Source organism: Halyomorpha halys, unplaced genomic scaffold (assembly GCF_000696795.3).
Source record: "Halyomorpha halys isolate HHAL.00 unplaced genomic scaffold, Hhal_1.1 Scaffold337.1, whole genome shotgun sequence".
Taxonomy (NCBI): Eukaryota; Metazoa; Arthropoda; class Insecta; order Hemiptera; family Pentatomidae; genus Halyomorpha; species Halyomorpha halys.
Window position 1 is genome coordinate 916,112 of NW_027104734.1, and position 23,888 is coordinate 939,999.

Genomic DNA, 23,888 nt, shown 5'->3' on the forward strand with positions numbered 1-23,888 from the left:
AAAAAAAAAAAAAAAATTTACCAATTAAGAACTAAGGACAATAAACTGCAAAAATATTGTTTAACGATTTTTTTTTTTAAATTCAAATAAATTTAAATATAATGTGGGGTTATAGCCACTTGCAGAACCATTCACTGAAACCAATAAGTCATTTAACGTAATTATCGCATGTATAGTGCGTACGTAAACAGAAAAATATATTTTTGTTTACAAGTAGATGGGAGTGATATAGTTACCGGGTGGAACGGGAAATTTATGCTACTAAACCAACTTTCTCATTGGAATACCTGAACTTGTGAAGAGTCAGGGGAAAATTGTAATCTGTTTACTGTAATTATTTATTTAATTCACTAATTTGTATTAATTTATTTTTAGTTTACTATCTAATTAGTGTTATCTAATTAATTAGTTGTGAGGGGCCAGCTCTAGAATATTAATGATCGCTCTGGCTCCAGATTTTTTGAGGGAGGGGCCAGTGTTGGGTAGACATGAAACTCTCAACGGTCTCTATGGCCTTCGACATTGTGCAAGAGGAAGGAATTGAATATGGCCACAGCCAAAACCTCATAAGAGACTTCGCGGATAGGCCTCACCCTATAAATGTTGATATCCAAGGACAGAGAGTAAGGTCTGGTGAGGCGGTAGCATATATTTGTGCTAATTAAAATAATAAGAAAAATCGACGATACTCCTCAACTGGAGTACCTGATAGGATTGTTCAGAACAGATCGTACATTTTGGGGTCTCAAGCACCCAGCTACAATGAGCCTTTATACAGGGGTGATCTTGGTTAACTTAGATATGCATGTCCTGCATGGAGTCAAACCTTCACATAGATACAAAAGAAGAGACTGGTTCCAGGTTACTAAGACACCTAGAAGGGTATTGTATGAGACGGTGCAGGTGCTGGCCGGAGCGATACCTCTGAACTTTATTCTAAAGGAGGTTGCCCTTAAATACAAAGCAAGGAGGCAGGGACTCTAGACGAAACCAGAGGGACTTCGCCATAGAATCAGTTAGACTTCTTATCAGTTGAAGAAGATAGTGAAGGAGGATTTTATAGAAGAGGGGAATCGACGGTGACTGGCGAGTCAGAAAGTGATCACTTTTAGAAAATTCTTTCTTACCGTCCAGTTGAGACTAAAGGCTAAATGGGTTCTATCCGAATTTAGGTTTCGCAGATGCTAACAGAACACGGAGGGTTCCAGGGTTTGCAAGTTACAAGTTCATGGAAAGGATATCGACCCCCGCTTCTGTTGTGGAATCCGTGAGATAGCTGATCATATTATAGCATCTTGCAATTCCGTGGAAGGACACCGAGGCAGTTAATCATGCCAGAAACTTCACACTTGCCGAGTCAGACATGCCTATAGAATTAAGGTGTGAGAGATAGCAGAGGTTATGAACATGTCAAAAGAACGTCTTTGTTACATATTAAATCAGTATTTAGATATGAGAAAGTTGTCCGCACGTTGGGTGCCGTGTTTACTCACATTAGACCAAAAATGTGTTCGAATGAACATTTCCAACGCACTGTTAGGCACAATAAATCCGAATTTTGGCGCCGATTAATTACTGTAGATGAAACTTGGATACACCATTATACGCTCGAAAAAAAAATATAGTCCAAGCAGTGGACTGAAAAGGTGGAACCGGCTCCAAAAAAAAAGCAAAAACTGTTTTCTCGGCTAGGAAAGTGATAGCGACTATTTTTGGGATAGACATGGAGTTATTTTAATCAACTATCTTTAAAAAGGAAAAACCATTACAGAAGCATACTACGCATCATTACTTCACAAGCTGAAGTCAGAACTTGCGGAAAAACGGCCACATTTGGAGAAAATCCTGTTTCACCAAGAAAACTCACCGTCTCACACCTCAGTGGTTGCCATGGCGAAAATTCACGAATTACGGTTTGAACTGGTTGACCATCCGCCTTACTCACCAGATGTAGCCCCAAGCGACTTCTTTTTGTTTCCTCATCTAAAAATTGCACTTGGAAGACAGAGATTTTCGTTAAATGAAGTGGCAATCACCTTCGTGAACAATTATTTAGCAGAGAAAAACGCTCATTCCATATATATGAAAATTATCAATATAAGAAAATTTGTATTATTGAATCACGAAAAATGAAAATGAGATATTAATGAAAAAATAGGTATGAACGATATAATAGAATACATTAATGAATCTAAAAAACAAGTTAATAAAATCGTTTAGTTGATTTTTTTTTTTTATACAACATGAAAGTTATTCACACACACATATATATACTTTCTATTTCATTTTTCACAATTCAAAAATACACATTATTTTTTATGCATTTTTTTAAATTGTTACATGTTCACCTATATATGTTACTCAGCCCTGAGGAACCTAGGGTGAAACTTTGCCATACAGTAAAAATAAATTTGACCGCCTTCCCAACCCTGAATGTCCCCATAAGTATATAGGTAGGTATAGTACAGCTGGTATAGTTCATTTTTTAAAAATAAATACAGATTGGAGTTTCTCAGAGCGATATTTAGAAGAAATAGTGAAAACAAAATGTATGTTATCAAAAAATTGTTTTTGAAAAACTATACGCATTTGGGCTCATAGAGTGAAATAAATCAGGCTTTTACGATTGCAATAAGTTAACAACTTTATAGCAAAACCAATTAATGACTGGAAAAAACAGCTATTTAATTATATGAATTGAAAATATAGGAAGTTTCGGGATATTAATCTCGAATTTTGTAATAATGCCACATAGAATGAATATTTCATGTAAAAATAATAAAATTTTTCTTAGAAATCTCAAAAATATAAAAAATGGTATTACTTACCCAAAACGGTAAATATAGAAGCCGAAAATGATTCAAAATCGATTTTGCAGTGCTTTTCTTTCGCCAAGAGTTAATACTCTATAACCCTGGTTACGTCAAATATATGTGAGATGCTATTTAATTTTTCCAAAACGCGTTTGAATATCGGACTTTTCTTTATTTCAGACGCTCGGGCATGGGAAACGGAAGGGAAGTTAAAGTGTAGTGGGGGAAGTCTCACTGCCCAACTTCCCCCACTACTCCAACACTTCCTCTACGCTCCGATTCCTGGGTGGTCGAAGACAGAAAAAGCCTAATTCCAAAAGCGTTTTTGAAATATTACACGAACATTGGTTTGTAAACCAACTCTTGGCAAACGGAATACGCTTTGAAAATTCAATTACGCGTTGTTGGTTCATTTTGAGCTTTTACCGAGCCCTTTTTCGGGAACACCTGTTTTTATATTTTCGTGATTTCTGGGAAGTATTAGTTGTAGGTAGCAACAAATGCTTCAGTTTAAGTCCCAAAACAATTTCCAACGAAACAGAGCTGTAATCAAATGTCCACAAATCAAAAATTAAATGTTCTATAACTTAAGTCCAATATATTTCCTGGCGTTTAATTTCTCTTGCAAAACGTTGTTAACCGATTACAATTGTATTAAGCTGATTGATTTAGTCTTTTTAAGGGCTAGAGCATTTTTTTCTACCTCTTAAGTGTTTCTCGGCACCTTTATGAATTTTTTCACCCTGTTGCTACATACCGATTTTTCGAAAACATTTACGTCTTATTTCCATTAAGGCTCTCCTACTTACGTTGAGAAAGTTCATTCCGGATTTATTTTTACACAATTGTAGTACTTGTGAGTATTCTTTTTCCGGGGCTCCTGAGCTACAGTACAAATGGTGTCTGAACCAAAATAAAAAATGTTTGTTACTCACGAGTCGTTTCTTTCACAATAATCCGGCGATTCTTCCAAATAAACCATTTCAGTTTTGTTAGGTTGTTTAAGCTCTTTCTTTGATGCCCTCAGTTTCTTTATTTTCCGTTTTTTCTTTTCAATCAGTCTTACGGAAGAAGCACCTTCAAATCTAGATGTTAAAATATCTCCAATTTTTCTAAATGGTGGAAGTTTTCTCCAGCACGCTCTCACACTGCAGGATCCAGACATTCCGTGGCATTTACACACCTTCTGCATTCTTGATCTAATTACCTGGAAATTATATTTCTTTTTAAACGATTATAAAAAATAAATGACAATTTCTACAAATAAATACATAGTAAGTTTAATATTGATGGATGTATTGTTTCATATAATTATATTCATTTGCAAGCTCATAGAAGCTATGGCTCAATGTTCTTCATTGGAAAGACACGTTTTGTAAATATAAAAAAAAAAAAAGTTATTACAACAATGAGGGAGAACATTGTCGTTTTAGAAAAATAAATACAGAAATATTAAACAATAATTGGAATATTACTGAATTCTTACTGTCGAAGTCAATTTTAACCTTTTTCTGCTATCTAGCAACCAGGATTTACCATATATACTGTGCGTACAATTGATCACATGATAGTATTTTTCAATTTGACATTATAAGATTTTTCTATCAAAGCTAGTACTCTAAGACTATTTCTCTCATCTTAAAGAAATTGTTGGTATTACCAAAATAAAGGACTATTCCTCTCAGTGTTATATTTAATCATTCCAAGATTATTTGATCTACATATTGACTTTTTTAGACAATTTTGTTTTAAGAGACATTATAAGACAAAGTGGTTTTCGTCGCCTGAATTCGAGTTCATTTTTCAGGTTAATTATCTCCCATTTTGTATATTTTCTGTCTACTCCCATAAGACCCGTCAATATTTTTATCATTAGTTTTACATTCTAAGTGGTTCTTCTAATCAGATCAGTTATGTCAAACTTCAGACCAAATTATTGTTCAGGTATTATATTCATATATATTGGAAAAAATAATGGGCTATACCTATCAGGAAGATTTTGGACTCGTAATTTTAACATTAGAAAATTTCACGTCTAATACTTTTCAAGTCCAGCCATTTACTGTACCTGCTGTACTAACCGAAAATGAAGCGAAATTTATTTTAGAAAAAAATTAAAATTTTCGAAAATTGCTAACAAGGCTCTTTTTACTTAGAATAATATAAACATTCACAATTCATATTCAAACCTTCTCTTAAAATGAGTAACCTATTTGTCCTAGTAGTATAGGTCCAGGACTGCAAGGGTTAAACTAAATACAGGAGTGTTTATAAAAAATTAGTAAAGGATTAGGACTAGAAATAAATATGGATAAAACAAGCGTAGATAGAATTATATTAGATAAGATGTTGAGGATTCGGATTTTAATGGAATTTAAAGTCAAGGATAGTTAGTGTCATCGACAACATCCGCTAAACTTTTAATTCATGAATGTATACAGAGATAACCATAGCGAACTACAACAATAATAAATCACCATCAGTCATAAGGAAAAAATAACACTCTTTCAGGCAATTTTTTATCGACATTTCCATTAGTTATTTCTCTGAAGTCAGAATTCAGCCTTCAAAAACAAAAAAGCGATGAGGGATTCTGAACTGATTGTGAGTAAAGTAAGGAAGAGTTATGGTACCTATCTAAAAGTTTAGTTAATGTTGAAGGAGATTGCTTATGATAATATTGGGACGATGTTTATCCATCGTTGTACTTGCTTATAACCAAAAGTCTGTATAGTTTTAATGACTGATGAGCATAAAAAGGATCTGTAACGCCGTGACAGTACAAGTGCACCGGATAATTTCGGTCGGGTTAAAGTCAGCTGCATGACAGTGGGTTTCCAAGTCTTCTACAAAGATCAGATTTGATGTAATTGCTAGTAATTCCAGTATCCAAGTATCTGGAAGTATCGTCCATGTTGACTACTATATGGATAGTCGGTGCCGAAAAAATTAACATGATTGCCAAGTCTTAAAAACTTGAAACCTGTTTTACCCCTTTTCATTTAGCATGGGATCGAAACGAAGTTTATTGTAGTGGATTTAAAGAAGTAAGAAATAGTGGAAAGCGCACATTTGATAAACATTTTTCTAATTAAGGGGAGTGGAAATAGATCCTCAAAAATGTTCAATGCTATCCACCACACCTTCTTATCTTAATCCGTTGTCGAGGTATGATTTTTTAACTAGTTTTCCGTGAAAATCACTTTTTCCCATAAAAATCCGAATTTTTCAACTGTTACTGATTATTCCAAAAGTTTAGCCACCATTTTCGAAATCTAAGTTGAGTGTCCTGTGTAGTAGAAATCAATTTGTAGGAAAATATCGCTTTGTTAAGCGATTATAGAAGCTAAAGCAGAGTATACAAGTAAAAATGAATAATTTCCGTTAATACTCAACAACAATTTTCTTTTTTATATATTTTTAAGGTGGTTATAACAGTGCGTTAATTAAAGAATAACATGGAGTCAAATACTACTGCCCATTTAGTAATCTCCTTCGGTTTGAAGTCAAACGCCCATTTTTTATCAAGTTATTTCATAAGGCTAAAGGGCAGTGGGTTTACATAAAGCTAGAGGTAGAAGATGGTTACTGTTTTCTCAAAGATATTAAGGATTAATTAAACGTAATTACTAGAGATTAACGAATGGGTATTTGTTTTAGTATTTGATTCTACTTTATTTTCTAATTACCGCATTGTTCCATACTCCCTCCTAAAAAAAGTAAAATTGTAGGACAAACAATAATATAGATAATATATCGTTTTCATTTTAGACTAGTAAAGCACGTTGGTCTCTGTTGTGGCCAACGTATTGAAAGAAAACTAATAAAGTGTACATATGTGTGGATGTAAATTCACTTACGTAGGCACATAATATAGATATTTTGTATTTGTTGTAATTGTGGAATTGTTTTATTGAATGCAATATAAGAATTAAGTGTATAGTACAATACAATATGGGTATTACGGCTTAGTGCTAGAATATTTGGACCCAGTCAGTGTAATAGATAGTGAATTGGGCATCATCACGACATTCAGTAGATTTTGTATGGTTGTTACTACTGCTAACCCATAGTGGGACATACTGGCAGTACAGTAGGAAACCCATATCAGTATATATTTGGAAGACGAGATCACTCTGTGTTCTGTGTCCAGCAAGATCCTGATTTCGAGGCTCGGTACCACAAACAATGTTTATTTTGCTTAATTTTTGTAATGTTTAAATTTTTTGTTGTAAATAGTGTCTTTTATGAAATATTTTATTTTAAATTATGTTTTACATTTTTGTTCAAGAAATTATATATTATTTTTGTTGTCGTTTATTGGGGAAATATATACGTTTTATTTGATATGCTGCTATTCGGATTTTTTTTTGCACAAATATGAAACCTTTAAATATAACAATATTTGTTTGGTATTTTTTTTTTAATACTGGTAGTTTTGGTAAGTTTATTTTAAATCCCTTATCCGCCGAATAAAATCATTGACTTAAATAAGTAATAAGTACGATTAGGTTTAGAACGATGTCCAGACATATTATTGTCATATCATACTGTTACTGATAGTGTTGAAATAAACTAGTCTCACGTGAGTCTGTTGGTCCTTATTGTCCCTCACAAATGGCTAAGAAGAGTTTGCTTCCTTGTCTTAACCAAAGTGGGATTTTTCCGGCGAAGATTCCGGACATAGAGCACGAGATGGTATTGGTATTGAGACGTACATATGTAGAATAATGGAGCATGACTCAACATACTGAATGAATAGATTTTTGTTTTTGGTCTTGTGAAGTGAACTAGGAAGAGTGACAGTCCTATACAAAAAGCTGTATTGGTAGTGTACCAGTCAGTTATTAAAAAAGCAAAATAAAAATTAGTGTCATGTAGCTGGATGGTGGAAGCCCATAGATAAGAGCTTGAGTAACAATGTAACCTAGTTGGTTGTAATGCTATCTATGTAGAATATTTCTAAATCGTTCCAAAACCTTCAATGAAAAATAGATTTTTTTCCAATATGGAAACGAGTGACAAAGGCTGAATTAGGAATGCGAAAGGGGTTTTGACGCAGAATGCGTAGATCTGGTTGATACACGAAAAGCTTTATTTCTACAGAAATTTTAAAGGTCAAACATCGTCCTTATTTTCCGGAGAAACTAATTAAAATAACGATTTTGAAAAAGATCGAATCATAGCTTCTATTCAATTCTAGTTTAAACGATAAATAGTCACTAACAAAACTTGTTCGATTGCGGAGAAAAACTGAAAACGATGCACCAAAGCTCATTAAAATGAAATAAGACGCCTCTTTTAAGGGCGTATTAAACGGCTCGTAATAAAAAATATTTACTAATTTAATTGGCATAGAGAACCATTACGTTTATGTATTCATTTACTATATGGGTATTCATGATGTTGTTTTAAATGTAAAATGTTTTACCATAAGTATATGATTGTGAGCAGCCGTATTTAAAGTCATGTTAAATGCATAAGAGATCCTAGCGGTTTTTCTGAACAACTTGTTTTATAACCTTTCCTTCCAAAACTCCATAGTATTGTTTACTTCTAAGTTTTAATTAAAGTAATTTATTACATCATGCCTAAACAGAGTGAAAAATGGAAATGGCTTGAAAGTTTGGCTGCTGTGTCTTGTTGATCTTTTAACCTGTGTTGTAGAGAATCAAGAATAACTAATCAACAACTGTCATTACAATATTATTATTTTCATACATTGCTTTATTAGTTCTTAAAACATCCTAAACAATACTAACAGAATCAAAATACAAACAACGAGCAAGTAACCTAACACAACAAATAAAACAGTGACGAGCTCAGCTCGTCTGTTGTGTGACGTTTTTCTGCATTTAACAAACCTAGTAACAGACTCTCAACCATGTTAAATGCTACATCGTCTTAGCGTAGTAAAATAAGGAAAAATTTGTCCATTAAACATGAGTTTTCCATTCAGCACACTTTAACATGTTAAACTAAAGATCATGAATACCCCTTATACTTAAACTAAAAAATTGACGGCGTATGTTAAAGTTACCAAGTTACAATTTTAAATGTAGCCTCAAGCTGGTACAACCGAACGATCTCACTTTGTAATACCGTTATAAAAAACAACAATAAAAATAAATAAATAAACATTAAGCCCGAACGTTTCTTTCTTACTTTCTTCGTGATATAGCATAGAATTAAGAGCTACAATAGCAGGTTACCTGACCGCAAGGAGTAGATGGCTTCTGTCGTACCAAGGTTGACCTGTGACGTATCTCTTAACATGGCACACCGCATATGCTTAATCACTCTCGAGCGACTTACCTAAAAATCAGTACATTTAAATATTTTACTTTTTGCTCAGCCACAGAGGGAATTTAGAATATAGTTATCTACTTATAGCGGATGATAAGATCGTTTTTGTTTTTTTTAAAGATGAACATAATTCAGATTATTATAATTACTGAAATGTTTTGTTATTATGGGATATTTGAGCCATTGGTGTTTAATTAAAATATTTTTGAGGCTTTTTCTAACTAAAATGATTATCGGATTTAAACCAATTACAATTCATAACGCGATCAAACTATACATGTTTTTTCATCATTAGAAAAGGTTTTTGGAAACACTGATACAACTTATATATCTAAGAATGGATATCGTTTAAAACGTACTATTTAACCGTAAAAAAGTATAATTCACTGTACGGTGGAATATTTGAAGTGAAGGTTCCATTTATATTTTTAAATTTTTTTATTTTTTATTTATAATTTTTATTTTATTTTTTATTATATGCAGCTGTACATTATAATACACTTAGTAAATTTTCTCTCAGTTAAATTGGAGTGTTACAGGCGTGAACCCATTGGTAGCACTCTAATGACGTGTTTCATTAACAGGTCTCGTGGCCATCTTCTTTTCAGGCGCCTCGAAGGATTGTCAGGAATGGAAGAGGAAGCAGGGTTAGAAACTAGTGGGTTAGGGTAGTTAGGGAGTGATATTGTAATGGAAGGAGTGATATTTGGTTCGGGTTAGGTCGGTTACATATGGAACATTAAGGTCTTTATGTATGATTTTTTAAATTTAAAATTAATTTTTAAGGGACAGGACATGCTATATCAGAGGCATTACTACTTATTATTCAAGAAATACATGGAATCAGAGAATTAAATATGTATTATCTATGTCTTGCTACAGTTGGGGTGTTGTTTCCAATTTGCTTTTAGTTCGCCGTCAGGACTTCCAAGAGCCAATTGCTCATGAAACTACTTTCACATTGGCTTTATGAGAACAAACCGGGTCATCGATAAAGCTTATAAATTGATATGATAACGTACCCATCATTCCCAAACCTCAGATACCTGACTCAGTATTATCTACTCTTCTTTCGTGCTCACAAATTTGCTTTCTTCCTCACAAAATAATATATGGCGTCTTATTATTATCGTATATATTTTGCTTCCTGTTCTAATCTAGTACAGAGTGCATTTTCCTGAACGAAGATTATCTTAAACCCTCCTTGGATTCATTCTTCCTTTGCTCATTGACTCCATTATTCCTTCACCTTGATCGATGAATTTATAAGATGCTACTTAGCTTTTCTGAATCAATACGGCTCGACCAAGAGGATTTTCATATGAATGGAATATTTTATTCCCTAGAGTCAAATCAATTCAAGCCTCGACAGAAATTTCAATAATGGAAAGGAAGTTCTATTGAAACTACTAACTATTGAAGTTTTGGAGTTGCAGCTCTAATTTGTACATTATAAGGTTTTCTTGGAAGAAGTATCCATTGGGATAAATAAAGCAAATAATATTTACTACCAAATATGCAATACTGTTGTGGGAAAGAGGTAGGTAAGGATATCGAGCTCCACATCTTTAAAGCAATATTTCTCCCAACACTATGGCAGTGAAAATTGAGTCACCCTAGACAAGGATTGGAGTAGGATTACGGCTGCTGAAATGGGATTTTTGCGAAAAATATTGAGAAAAACTAGGATAGATAGGATAAAGAATAAAAGAACAAGAAAAGAACTTCAGATCTTCTCAGTGAAATCAGTGATTGAACACCGACAGCTCCGATGGTATGGGTACGTCTGTAGAATGGAGAAAGGAAGAGTGCCGAATGAAATGTATGGAGTCAAGGCCGACTGGTAGAATGCCATAAGGCAGACCATAAAGCTCCTTATATGGAGCATATCCAACGACTAGATCTGGATGGAGGAAAAACGCTGGCTCAGATGAAGATGCTTGCGAGAGACCGAGGTGTGTGGACCAAGTGGTTAGAGGCTCCTCCACGCTGAAAGACAGTTATGGAGAATGAGAATGAAGAAGAAGAAGAGATTTTTCTGAAGGAAATTGCTATAAAAAATATTGTTTAATTTACAAATTTGGGTTTCATGACAAAATAAAGGAAAGAATTGATTATGTCACGAAACTAAAAATTAACTTGCAGTTTGATGAATCAAGATACGAGATCAATTATTTCCTTCTCGGCTACTAATTGTAACTTGCAAAGTGTAACTATCGCGATCCGCGGGTAGTGAATACACGAACGAATTTCTCTGGGGAGCAAATCATAAGTAGAGGCGGGATTTCCTTATAATTGCACTTTTTTTCCCCTGTTATTTAAAATGTTTCAAAACTATTATCTATCTAATGCATTATGTATGGAAGAATATATTAAAAATTAATAATGGACTGTTGCAATCAAAGCATTGTTTACTACATGAAGAATCGAATTCAACGTAAGACAATTAGTGAACATAAGTGACGATTATTCTTGGAATAGTATTAATCAGAGGTACTTTATAATCAAGACGAAAGGATTCTACAATATGCTTCATCGCTTTTAACTTGGATTACCACTCAGCCTCCAGCTCTACACTTTTTCGTTTGACTTTATAGTCGTTAGTGATAGTTTCTTTTATCACTTTTCACGAGAATGTTGGGATTTGAGATTTTATGGTCGAGGGATGTCGAGAAATAATTAGGAAGGATATTGCCACTACAAATCTGCATAAGAACGAGCAATGGATGCATGCAAGTGTATGAATAAAAATCGGTGGAAGTAATTGAAATGTTTTTGTCTGGCCTCGAGGGCTTCAGAGATACACAGCTGAATATACAATTTAGCTAAAATGTCGTTTGATCCCAGAGGGAGTTGTTAAAAAATTATTCCAATATTTTTAACCACAGTCTGTAATATCGTTCGTTAGGTTAAGTTTAGAAAAAAAGGTCTGTTTTCTGGTGGAGGTATGGTCTGAATTCAACTCCAACTGTCTCTATAGCTCAACGAAATATTTTATGATTAACGGTGTATGTATTGAGTATAGTACAAGTTAAGTATCCAATCACTTAATTGATTAGTAAGATTCAGAATGGGGAGCAATTCGAAACATGGAGCGACTTAATTAATTTGATAAAAACAAAACATAACACTTTTAGGAGGAGATAGCTTCATCTCTAAACATTAAGAATTCAAGTAAGGAATATAATATATAAGCTTGCTATCTAAACGATTGACCTATAACACTGCATTTGTAAGCTTAAAACCATACTTTAAAATTTTGGTTATATGGATATAGTTTTAATAATAATAAGATATTTTGCCATCCTTCCATTAATAATAAGTTAGTAACTATTCTAGGCAGAATAGCCTGCAAGTGTTTTTAAATGATTTAGTTCTAAAATTGTATTAAGATTGTCGCTGAGGTTGGCCGAATTGGCCGAAACGTTGGACTTATAAATTGAATAAATATGTTTTTGTGACTATATAGATAAAATTTTATTTATTTAAACAATATTGACCAGTCTCAAGAAAGTGTTAAGATTATAAATTTTTTTTTTTTGTCACAAAATAATGGAAATGTAAAATATATGCCTTGTAATAAGTAGTCTATATAAAGTAATTATGAAATGATGATTTTTCGTATGTGCAAATACGTTTTGTAACAGAGAACTTAATTTTTATTTTCTTTATGATCATTTATACCTTTGTTATTTTATAACATTTTCAATGAATATAGAAATATTAGTGTCGTTGTTTTATTCACTATTTCGTCCTTAATACACTGCTTTTTGAATTATATAAATATTCTGGATTTTCTTTTTAGAAAGTTGATTATATTAATATTTTAAATAGTTGAGGTGAAAAAAAAAAAACTTCCAGAATATAAGCTATTCTATATTTTGGTTGTTCAACGTTTTGGGACAATTATCCCATACTCATTCATACACCTTTGCTTCCTAAAATTGTAACAATTAATTTATTCTTATCTACAATTTTTATCTTTGTTATATGCATATAATATATGTGAATATTTAAAATTCTTGTAGTCATATTTACCACATATTTGACATTTTTTTCAATTTCCATTATGAAATCATGTCATCTATACACACTTGTGGTTATAACTACATTATTTAAATTATTGTCTTTCACTAGTGGTTCATTCATCTACCTCTGTAGCACAAATCAATGCTCTATATTAGACATTACCTCTTTGGGCAAATGAACATGCCCAATATGCTGTTTTGCACCTCCTTATTTATATGCCTATATTTAATATACTTTGCTATTTCAGTTAAAAATTATGATTTTTTATGATTGGACAATTTTATTACCACACATTTCACCCTGATTTTTTATATTTATATGGCTAATCTACTTATTATATTGGCATAATGTGTATTTAAATGTTTTGTGTCCGTTTTATAGTTTACGGTGTTTTAGTTATATAAATTGCTTCTAGAAACCTGCTTTTATTGTTCTGTGTCATGTCTATTATTGTGGGATTTTTTAAGTTAACTTTATGGTTTAATGTTATGTTGTGGTTAGCCAGTGTAGTGCAATTTCTATTTTTGACTTTTTTATAGTTCCTGATGTCTTGTTAGAGTCCTGGTTTCTAGTTTTTTGGATGACTTATATATTTTTTCACAATCTAGCTTATATATCGCAATTAACTTTTCCATTTTATCTATTTTGTCTTTCATGTTTAATAGTTGGCATTGTAACTTATTGTTATTATATAAACCAGTATTAATATTAGTATGATCATATTCTATTAACGGTTTTTTTATTTTATGAGTTAGACCTGGCATGTATTGTATTTAAAAAAAAATACTATTATCACTATTCAATGTGAAAGACAATAATTTAAATAATGTAGTTATAACTATAAGTGTGTAGATGACATTCATAATGTAAATTGAAAAAATGACAAATATGTGGTAAATATGATTATAAGAATATTAAATACACACATATAACATAGATAAAAATTGTTGACAAGAATAACTTAATTGTTCAATTTTTAGGATGCAGAGTTGCATTAGTATGGGATAATTGTCCAGAATCGATGTACAACCAAATATAAAATAGTTTATTATTAGGATATTCTATCTGGAAGTTTTTTTCACCTCAAAAATTTAAACAATATATAAATATTGTTTTTGTCTGCTTTTTATGAGCCTTTTTCTAAACCCTTGTAAAATCGTGAAATTTGGCCAGTTAAATTCGCATAAGCACCTCTATTTCACCCGGCAATAAAATGGTCAATAAACTCTTAACAAATAGTTTCAATCCTGTTTTAGTTAATTTTAAAAAACATTTGGTAAAATTATTAGCTTTTAAAAATAAAACACCCTTTGAAAAATTTACTCAACATTTAAAAAATGCTACAAATAACGTGCTAATAAATTGTGAACAGTACTTACTCGTCTCCCCGCTTCGTTGTTGTGTAAATTCATTAAACCTTCTGCTGTATTTGGGTCTTCAAAACAATCTATGAACTCTCTGCTGAATTTTTCTCCATAATGTATGTCCTGAAAAAGTTATATTCAACATTTTAAACTTCAGATTTACTCTCTTCGTGTCCAAGATCATAAATGGTATCTGATTCGAAATGTACATGGAAATTAAACATTATTTTTAAACAAAAGAGTGAATTTTCATTCTAAACAATGAAGATAAAAAATTAAAGCAATATGGACAAAAAGTTATCTGTGTTAGTGAAATTTTAGAAGAAGTTAATGATATTTAAAGTACTACAACATTTAATTGAATTATTGCTGGACTAAACAATAGTTTCTGAGGATCATCTTTTTGAAGGCGGTTGAAACCAGATCGAATGGGATAGGTTCGTAACAATTGGGGATATTGATGAAGAACGATATATAAATGAAGAGATAATAAAACTGAAATAATACATATGAGAAGTTTGTTGGGGTGCGGTCAGAATATAACACAAATAAGTTGAAAGAACTTATTTAATAGTGCCAACGCTTCGGCCAAAATTTTTAGCCTTCATCAGGGCTACTAATAGGAAATCGGAAATCTAAGTGAGGAAATTTAGATTTTGGTCATTTAGATTCCTGATTTCCTACTTGTAGCCATGATGAAGGCTGAAATTCTGGCCGAAACGTTGGCACTATTAAATAAGTTCTTTCAACTTATTTGTGTTATATTCTGACCGCACCCCAACAAACTTCTCCTCATATATACTATCCACGGTTAACTTTCTTCTCATCATTAAAATAATATAATATGAGAAATTGAATAGACAATAATTAAAACAGCTCTAAATAAGAAAATTATAAATAGATGGGTGCGTGAAGCTGAATTTTGAAAAAAAAGGCCAGTTTCGAAAGTTATTTTTTTTTAACACAATAATTTATTTTATAATTGAAAAATATATAAATATAGAGCCCACTTTCGATTTAGATAGTTTACCTTAGCCATCTTTATGATTCAGGTGATTTAGTTAAAGGAATTAAAACTAATCAACTTTTTTTTTTTTTTGATTTAGTGATTTACCTATTATTACGAAAGTTTCTATCTCTGGCCGAAATGGATTAAGAATGATTTTCGAATAGGGTTTGAAAGAGGAATTGATAGGAATTAAAGGCAGGGACCTTTGTCAAAATGATCATTCAAATATAATTGACATCTTTACACAGATTTTCCTAACGCCTTCCAGATGGAATGGTATTCTTGGTCATTTTCCAATAAATTATTATCCTAGCGTTAGAAAAATCTAAAAATTATGTTGATTTTCAATTGAATTTACGGTGCTAGTGATATTCTCTTTATTTAGTTAAAATTTATTTTGTTAAATAATGGAAAAAAATCAGGAGAATCTGGGTTCATATCTTACCTCTGAACATCCACCCCATTGCCAATGCTTTCTCGGTTTTCGAAGCCTAACTCTAGGATCACAACTACACTCGGTGAGTTTTCCACTTGAACAAGCTCTCGTTACAGAGTAAGTAACACCCGCTGAAGAAATACTGTAAAGGAATGCTGTCTCTCTACTCTCTGTGAAATGATATACAGCTTGATATTAATTAAATTTAAAAAGAAATTGTGATTCCCTAAGTATGTTTTAAATTATATGGCGAAAGCTGATTCAATAAAAATGAGTTTGTATACATTAATTGATCTGCTTAACAGATTTGAAACTTATAAACATTTTTCACTTACCAAAGAGCAATTGAAAAAATTCAAAAAGGAAACATGATTTTACTTCGTTGTCGCAGCCTACATGATCGCTTTTATATAAACTTATAGTAAAAAATAAATTAACCTGTACCGCTACAATCCATAAAGGGTCAGGGGTGCAGTACTTTGTAAGGACTAGACCAACGGTTATGCAAGATTTAGTCAGAATTAAGAGTACCTATTTCATGACGCTAGATGGACTCCGGAGGGCACCTGAACCCACAGTGCTGACTCACGGCTTCAGTGAAACCGAAAATAATAATCTGCCACAGCCGGATTCGAACCCGGGTCCTTGGAGTAAGTAGCCTTACAACTGATCCACCCGCTCCCACTTATTGAATATATGTAATAATTTTTTTAAGGGAGAAGTCATCACTTCACCAATTTAGTGATGGTTAATTAAATTTCCAAAATAGTTAATATTGAAGTAAATGGATTAAATAAAAATTAGCAGAGTCGATAAAAGTTGAATATAATTATAAAAAGATCTCAGTACATATAAACACATAACAAAACGCCATGAGGGCATGAGCTTGGTTCAACGACATAGTCCGTAGCGGGAAGGTAGGTTACAATCAGCAGTGTTGCCAGTGTCAACCGAATATTAAAAAACTTTAGACACCCACGCACAAATCTTTCAATGAATATAAATTGATAGATAAACGCAATAAAACAATTTATCTCAACAGTTAATTTCGAATTTACAATCAAAATTTTGTTTGAGGACGGGAATTTAGAATAATTAATAGTTTTGAGAGTATTTTGATACAGGTATCATTTAAAAGGTTCGAATTTACTGTCAGTATTTTCGATCACGATTTTACTATAAAATTAACAACTTAAAAAAGCTTACGAACTAACACTAACTAAATCAATGAAATTTATACCCCCAACTCCTCCTAAAAAAACACAAAGCAATAAAGTCAGTTAAATATTTATGTTATATTTAATATTTATGTTGCCGCTGAAGTTACATACGATTTACGAGGAGAGGATGGTTGGGAGTGAGGTCAAAGTGAAACACAATTAAGTTGGTGTAACCTATTTAATTGTGCCAACGTTTCGGCTAGAGTTTCTAGCCTTCTTCAGGGTTGTTAGCTTAAAAATCAACCGCCTAATGACCGCCATTAGGCGGTTGATTTTCAAGCTACCCTCAACCATCTTCTCCTCGTACGTCATCCACGGTCAACTATCTCTCATAATTACACATGATTTAATTTAGCTGAAGTTGGCTTACGAAATGAGTTACTTTTATAATATTATAATTACAGTATTATTTGATACTAAGTAAAACTTCTATGCAACCCTGATGTATGGACTTTTTTTATATTTATTATATTATAAAGAACGGGTGGGCTGGCACAGAGATAAGCCGCTGTTTTCCAAGTGAGTCAATCCTGTGTGTTTAGGAGTTCACCCGAGTCCACCCAGCCTCACAAAGTGGTTACTCGTAATTGGTGAAATATTTGGTGGTTGAGCGTAATTTTGAAATACTGAACCTCTTACCCTTCATGAGTTGTAGCTGTTTACATTATACATTATATTATAAAGGAGTTTTATCTCTATTGACGTCTTGTTAATTACATATGCACTTAGACTGTCATTGGGGAGATAAGGAAGGAGTGGGTTCACTCAGCCTCAATAATTTGGAAACCCAAACGAAGAGGAACTTGATTTTTGAATTACTGAAAATAAAAACCAATAAAAATATCTTTGAAATTCAGAAATTGGGATACAAGGTTCAAAAAATCGATCTCGTAGAGAGAATAAAGGATTTTTAGTATTAAGTAGGGGAAAATTTAAATATTTGAATATATTTGGGAAAGTTAGCTGGTAAAAATTGCTGGAAAGATTTTGCACAATATAGCATATATTTCGGAAAATTCTCTGATAATTTCTGAAATTAATTTAACAACATTCTATAATTACTTATTTTGGTAATTGCGCCAAAAATAGATGGAGAATCGTCAAAAGTGCTGCAGTTCCACCGGATCATACTGAATTGGTATTGACATTCTTGTATGGCCATTCTCATACCGGATCTCAGAACCTGGAAGATAAATCAAAGATACAAGTTATCCATAAAATACATCAAAACAACATATGCAATCGGTAGAAAGATTACAAATTGTTTTCATTAAATGAAAACAAAATTAATTTAAGTCAATCATATATATTATAATTTACAGTAATGAAAAACAAACTAAAAAATATGAGACAGTGGTCCCGAAACGTTGTGAATATTTAATAAATATTTCATTCAAAATGGAAGTCGTTAACCTCAAAAGATTTTAAATGAATTGACTCACCAGACTTCCTATAGAGATAATCCTGAAAAACAAGCATTTAATCCTGGATTCAACTTGATCATAAATAAGACTAATTATCTTTGCATCAAATTTTAAAATAAATACAGAAGTATAGTTTCGATGGTTTACTTCTTAGTGGTGCTAATAATTAAAACGTTTCAATTAAATTTTTGTATTGTTTGTAAAATTATTGAAAATGTACTTAGCACCACTGTGAAGTAAGCTATCGATTTAAAAATAGTGATTTTTTTTATTTAGTGAAAAAAAAAAAAGTTAGTATATAGAAATCCCTAATAATTTTTGAGTAATTAATTTGATGCTAAAAAGAATGCATTGATTTGAGACCACAATAGGCTAAGGAAAGTAAAATTAAAGCTATTAAAAAATTATTATAACGTGGATTTACGATAAAGTATAGCAAGTATCAAAAAACAATTAATTTGGCAAAAAAAAAATAATAAAAAGCTATGTAACTCATTGCTCAAATTGTAATTAATAATGGAAAGATATAGTGAAGTGTATACAAAATTTACTACGTACTCAGCACTCATCAAGTTAGAAAAGAAATAAGCTAAAACTTTTTTTTAAACTAATATTTTGAACTAAAACTTAAATAAAAGAATAAAATTATAATGAGATTTTTATTGCGAGATTCTAAAGAAACCTTTATTTTTTTACTTTTACAAACTGTTTGTTTAAAGGTATTGTTTAGAGTATTTTAATAATAACTAAATTATTTTTGCCGTTATCTTTTTTTTTATGTGTCATGGAATGAACTTAATGTGCAAAAGATTGTTAAAAAAAAAATGAGATATTCTAGAGCACTATATGAGTGCATATTTATAAAAACAATATTGTGTATTAAATCAGAGACTGGTCTATTTGGAATAGAAAATAGTCTAATTTTGATTTGATATCTTTATTATTCATGTTTGTAGAAAGTTTTTAGGCAATAGCTAACAAACCAGCATAATAGAGATAAGCGCTGATACGATGTTTTAAAAACGGTATAGAATTTCATATGCCTCGAGAACACTCCTTCGTTAAATTACCCTGACTGAATTTTGAACAGTGTGAAGTTTGTTTATTTTTTTTGGGGGGGGGGGGGCATTAGAACTGCTTGTCACTTAAATTTCAAAATTTTGTGTTAAATAAGGCTCGATAAGAAACATTTAAGTTATTTTAATTTAGGACATAAGTAGACGGAATACGCTACATCATTCATATACGTATATTTGAGAACGCTAAAATTTGTAATTTTCCATGAAGGATAATTTAACTAAGGAGTGCAGTAAAAATGAGTTTTCCTAAACTTACAGACTGCATCTAATCTTTTCATTACAAACTGATTTACAATTTTTTTATTTATTAAGTAGTTACGTAAAATGAATGTGTAGTGATAGTAAAGACATATAAGAGGAACATTCCCACTACTTGAACCTTAAATAAAAATAAATACTTAATATAAATTAAAAACAGAAATATAAGATAAAATTAAAACAATGTATTTAAAATATTTCTATAAACACGAATTTTAAGGACAAAAATGGGATGAAAATAAAAATAAATAAAACTAGACTAGATCTTTTTAAATAACTCTAAAAGTAAATTAAACTTAAATAGCTCGCATAAAATAATTTTCCATGAAATAGAAACATAGATATATTGATATTTGTTTTACTGGAGTAATTTAAGGAAATAAACAAAAAATACCTAGCAAGTCGTAAAACTAGTGAAGTGTGACTTAAAACGAATGTGGGTTTTACGTCACCATTTTTACGACTTGCTAGATTTTTTTTTCTAAAACTTTCAGGACGTTTGTTTTTAACATGGGAAAATAGTTCTTATAATTACAAAATTCTTTGGTATTTTTATGTTTATATTATATATATTTTTATTTTATGGTGAGATATCTATTACAAAATATTTTAAACTCATCCTAAGATCATTGATACCAATAATAAACACCCAGTTTAATTTTGTTTGTGAGTTCATTCAATGACCAAACTTTAGAAATTCATTCCTTCTGAGGAAAATGCATCATAACTCATAATTTATTTCACATTCCAAGTACGTTTCTTCTCTTAGAAAAAATTTATTTCCACCTTCCCCTACCTAAGAAGCAATACAGGTGTGCAGCATTTCGATTTTACATGTCCATCATCAAACAACTGCTAATAAATCAATTTACAATTTTAATGATTCATGCGAAGACTGAAGTGGCTTGGTCTAATAATTTGTTTCCACTCGTAAACAAATTCTTTGTTATTCGGGTAGTTTTCTTCGCTTACTAGCTGATGGAAGTCATCCTCTGTGAGGGCATAGAGTATGGGTTCCCCCAGCAATCTGGCCCGTAGTGCATCAAAGGCAGTACAATCTATGATGATGTGCTCGGCAGTCTCCGGAACATCACAACTAGGGCACAGGGGGTCGATATCCATCCCGTGACCATGAAGCTTGGCTCGAAATCCCATATGCCCCATGAGGAATGAGAAAGCCAGTAGTCTGGGAGGACCCACTTTGCTTCCATCCGTGTCCGAACGGCGGGGAAATAAAGGTAGCACCTTTTGGGCTTGTCATCCAACGCCGGTTCCACTCTTCGATGGTGTCCTCCCGGAGAATGGTTTTCCATTTACTTGGTAAGATTTGCCGGCAGACCTCTTGAATTTAAACATCATCATTTCTTCCTGCAGGAGAAGGTCAAGAGGTACCCCTCCCAGTAAAACTTGCACCGCCTCATGTGAGAAACTCCGGTATGCTTTGGTGACTCTAAGTAAAGCCGTATGTTGGATTGTCACCAATCTTCTCTTCTGCCGTTGCGAGAGATTCTGGTTCCAGGCGGAGGAGGCATACCTCAGAATACCCTCAGAGACCACGCCTTTATATATGATCATTGTCGCAGGGTATCTGAGGCCCTAGAAGGCCTCCCCACACGACTAAGACCGTTCAAGAATTGGGCCATCCTATTTCCCAAGTAATCCAAGTGAGGAGTCATATTCAATTCTTTTCCAAATCTTACGCCAAGGTAAGTGACTACCTCACTTGGAAGTATTCTTGTTCCTCGAATTATTAAATTAATAGGGTGGGATCTATCAGTTTTTCCTCTAGCAAGACCTGTGTCTTGCTAGAGGCCATTCCCGACTTTTTTCTCTCGCAACATTCTCTAACCAGGTTGGCAAAACCATCTGCTTGCTGTTTTAGGCCGGCTCTGCTATTAGAGGACACCACTGCAGCCAGATCGCCGACGTAACCAGTGGCTGGGGACCGCTCTTGCTCTAAGACTCCCAATAACTCGTCCAAAATCAGCTTCCATAGGGCTGAGCTTTTTGCCTAAAATACTCAATTACTCGATTGCCGGTTGATTTTTTGTATCCTGGATACGACTTACCGTGGTGGATCCTCAGAATGGAAATTCGCACTCCCCACTCTGGTTGGGATAAGTTATAACCCTTATGATAATCACTTTAAAAAAATGAGGAAGTTTTTTGTGATTTTGAGTAAGTAGTCGAAACATAGCGGGGAGTTGGAAGGGCAATTTGAAGGGCCCACGTCTCTAACCTCGTTCTTTATAAACATGCTAACCAAAGATCATGGAATGATATTACATAATTATTATGTAATTTATGATCAGCTTTATTTTGGAGTATTTTTAAAAGTTAAAATATGAAACTAATAAATGTTGAGTCCTGGTCCTGTTCCCTTGGTTGTTTTTGTTTTTTAATCTTAACTAGTCAATGAAAGCCGCGGTGGATGTCAAATATAATTGTTTCTTGTCCTTTCACCAAGAGATAAGAGGAAATAATACTCATAAAAAGAAATATTGGTTCTTGTACGTCTGCAATATCCCAAGCAAAAAAAAACCTAAAAAATAATATCATCGGATATGGTTAAAATATGTGATTAAAAAAAAAATAAGGACTGTATAAATTAACTTATAATTTAGTATATATCATTGTTTTGCTTGAATAGTAGCACATCTGACAAAAAAAAAATATTTTGTGTGTGCGGGTTTAAGAATGTCTGTAGGACGACTTCAGTAAAGAAAGCAACCGTAGTCTACGGTACTATATTTGAAATAAGTCCAATTCTAAATAAAATAATTTTTTTTTATTTTGTAAAATGTGTCACTATTCAATTTGTAATCGTTATCGAATTATTGTTAGTCATGTTATTGTACATAACCAAATTATTCGTCTCTAAAAAATTTTAAAAAATTGACTATATTATTATAGCTTAAAATTTAAAAAGTAAAACAGAATATCAATTAATGGTACATAAAATATAAAAATAGATGTAAATTTTGATTATCACTTCCTGATTATCTGAACTTTACGGTCTATACCTCACAAGGAGGAATAGTTGGACATAAAGTTAAAAGGATCTATTTTAAGTTAAGATAACTAGTGCCTACCTCAATGATGTCCTCATCTAAGCTGCACAATTCCTTTTGTTTTTCTATTAAGAAATTGTAACTGTGGCATTTTTCCTTGTAGCCGATCAAGGAGTGACCTTCATTTGTTGGCTGGTCTCTATCGTACAAACCTAAAATCCTAATAAAAAATAAATAAATAGATAAATAAAAATGTTAGCTAAAGTCTGAATATGATTTTCAACATTTTAAAATATTATATACTTTATAGACAGTAATTGGTCCTGTAACTTGTTTTATCTGTATAATTAAGAAAATATAGTCAATCTTGTAATTCCAAACGATCGAGTTTTTCGCTGTAAACTGGATTGCCAAAATAAAACTTTCATTATATTTTGAAATTGAAACGAAATGTAGCACTATTCAAGTACTCCACAAGTACCCACTTGGTTGAATTGTCGATAAAAAATTGTGTAGTTTTTTTTTTTTTTTTTTTTTTTTAGTAACGTCTAAAAATTAATGAAGGAAATCGAAAAGTATGAGGTAAAACTGAACTTTGACGAGGGAATACAATCCCTGAGTCCATATCTTGGTTATAGATTAGGTATTAATTAGTTTTGGTTTTCATTTATTAATGAAAATCATCTCAATTTATTTTTTTTTTAAAAGGGTCCCTGATGTTAAAAGTGAGAAAGAGATGGAAAAATCAATTTAAAACAGGACCTGATAGCTGAGCGGGCTGGAGCCAGGGTCCATGAGCGCTTGGTTCATAAGGTAAGGGATTAAAAAAAATAAATAAATTATACGATAAAATAAATAAATTATACGGTAAAATAAAATAAACAAACGATTAAAAGAATATGGTGCGGCGCGCGCTTCAAAAACTTTCACTTACTGCAA

General features: G+C 32.2%; 1 protein-coding gene across 1 annotated transcript in view; it reads right to left on the bottom strand.

The window, feature by feature from the left end:
- LOC106681416 (protein Wnt-4) overlaps positions 1-23,888 on the bottom strand; it is a 76,915-nt gene that overhangs the window by 2,330 nt on the left and 50,697 nt on the right. Inside the window, exons 2-6 of the mRNA XM_014421726.2 lie at positions 23,031-23,169; positions 18,240-18,360; positions 15,967-16,127; positions 14,528-14,635; positions 3,749-4,020 (exon numbers count right to left, since the gene is read on the bottom strand). Coding sequence (XP_014277212.1) covers positions 3,749-4,020; positions 14,528-14,635; positions 15,967-16,127; positions 18,240-18,360; positions 23,031-23,169 — 801 coding nt within the window. The remainder of the gene's footprint in view (positions 1-3,748; positions 4,021-14,527; positions 14,636-15,966; positions 16,128-18,239; positions 18,361-23,030; positions 23,170-23,888) is intronic.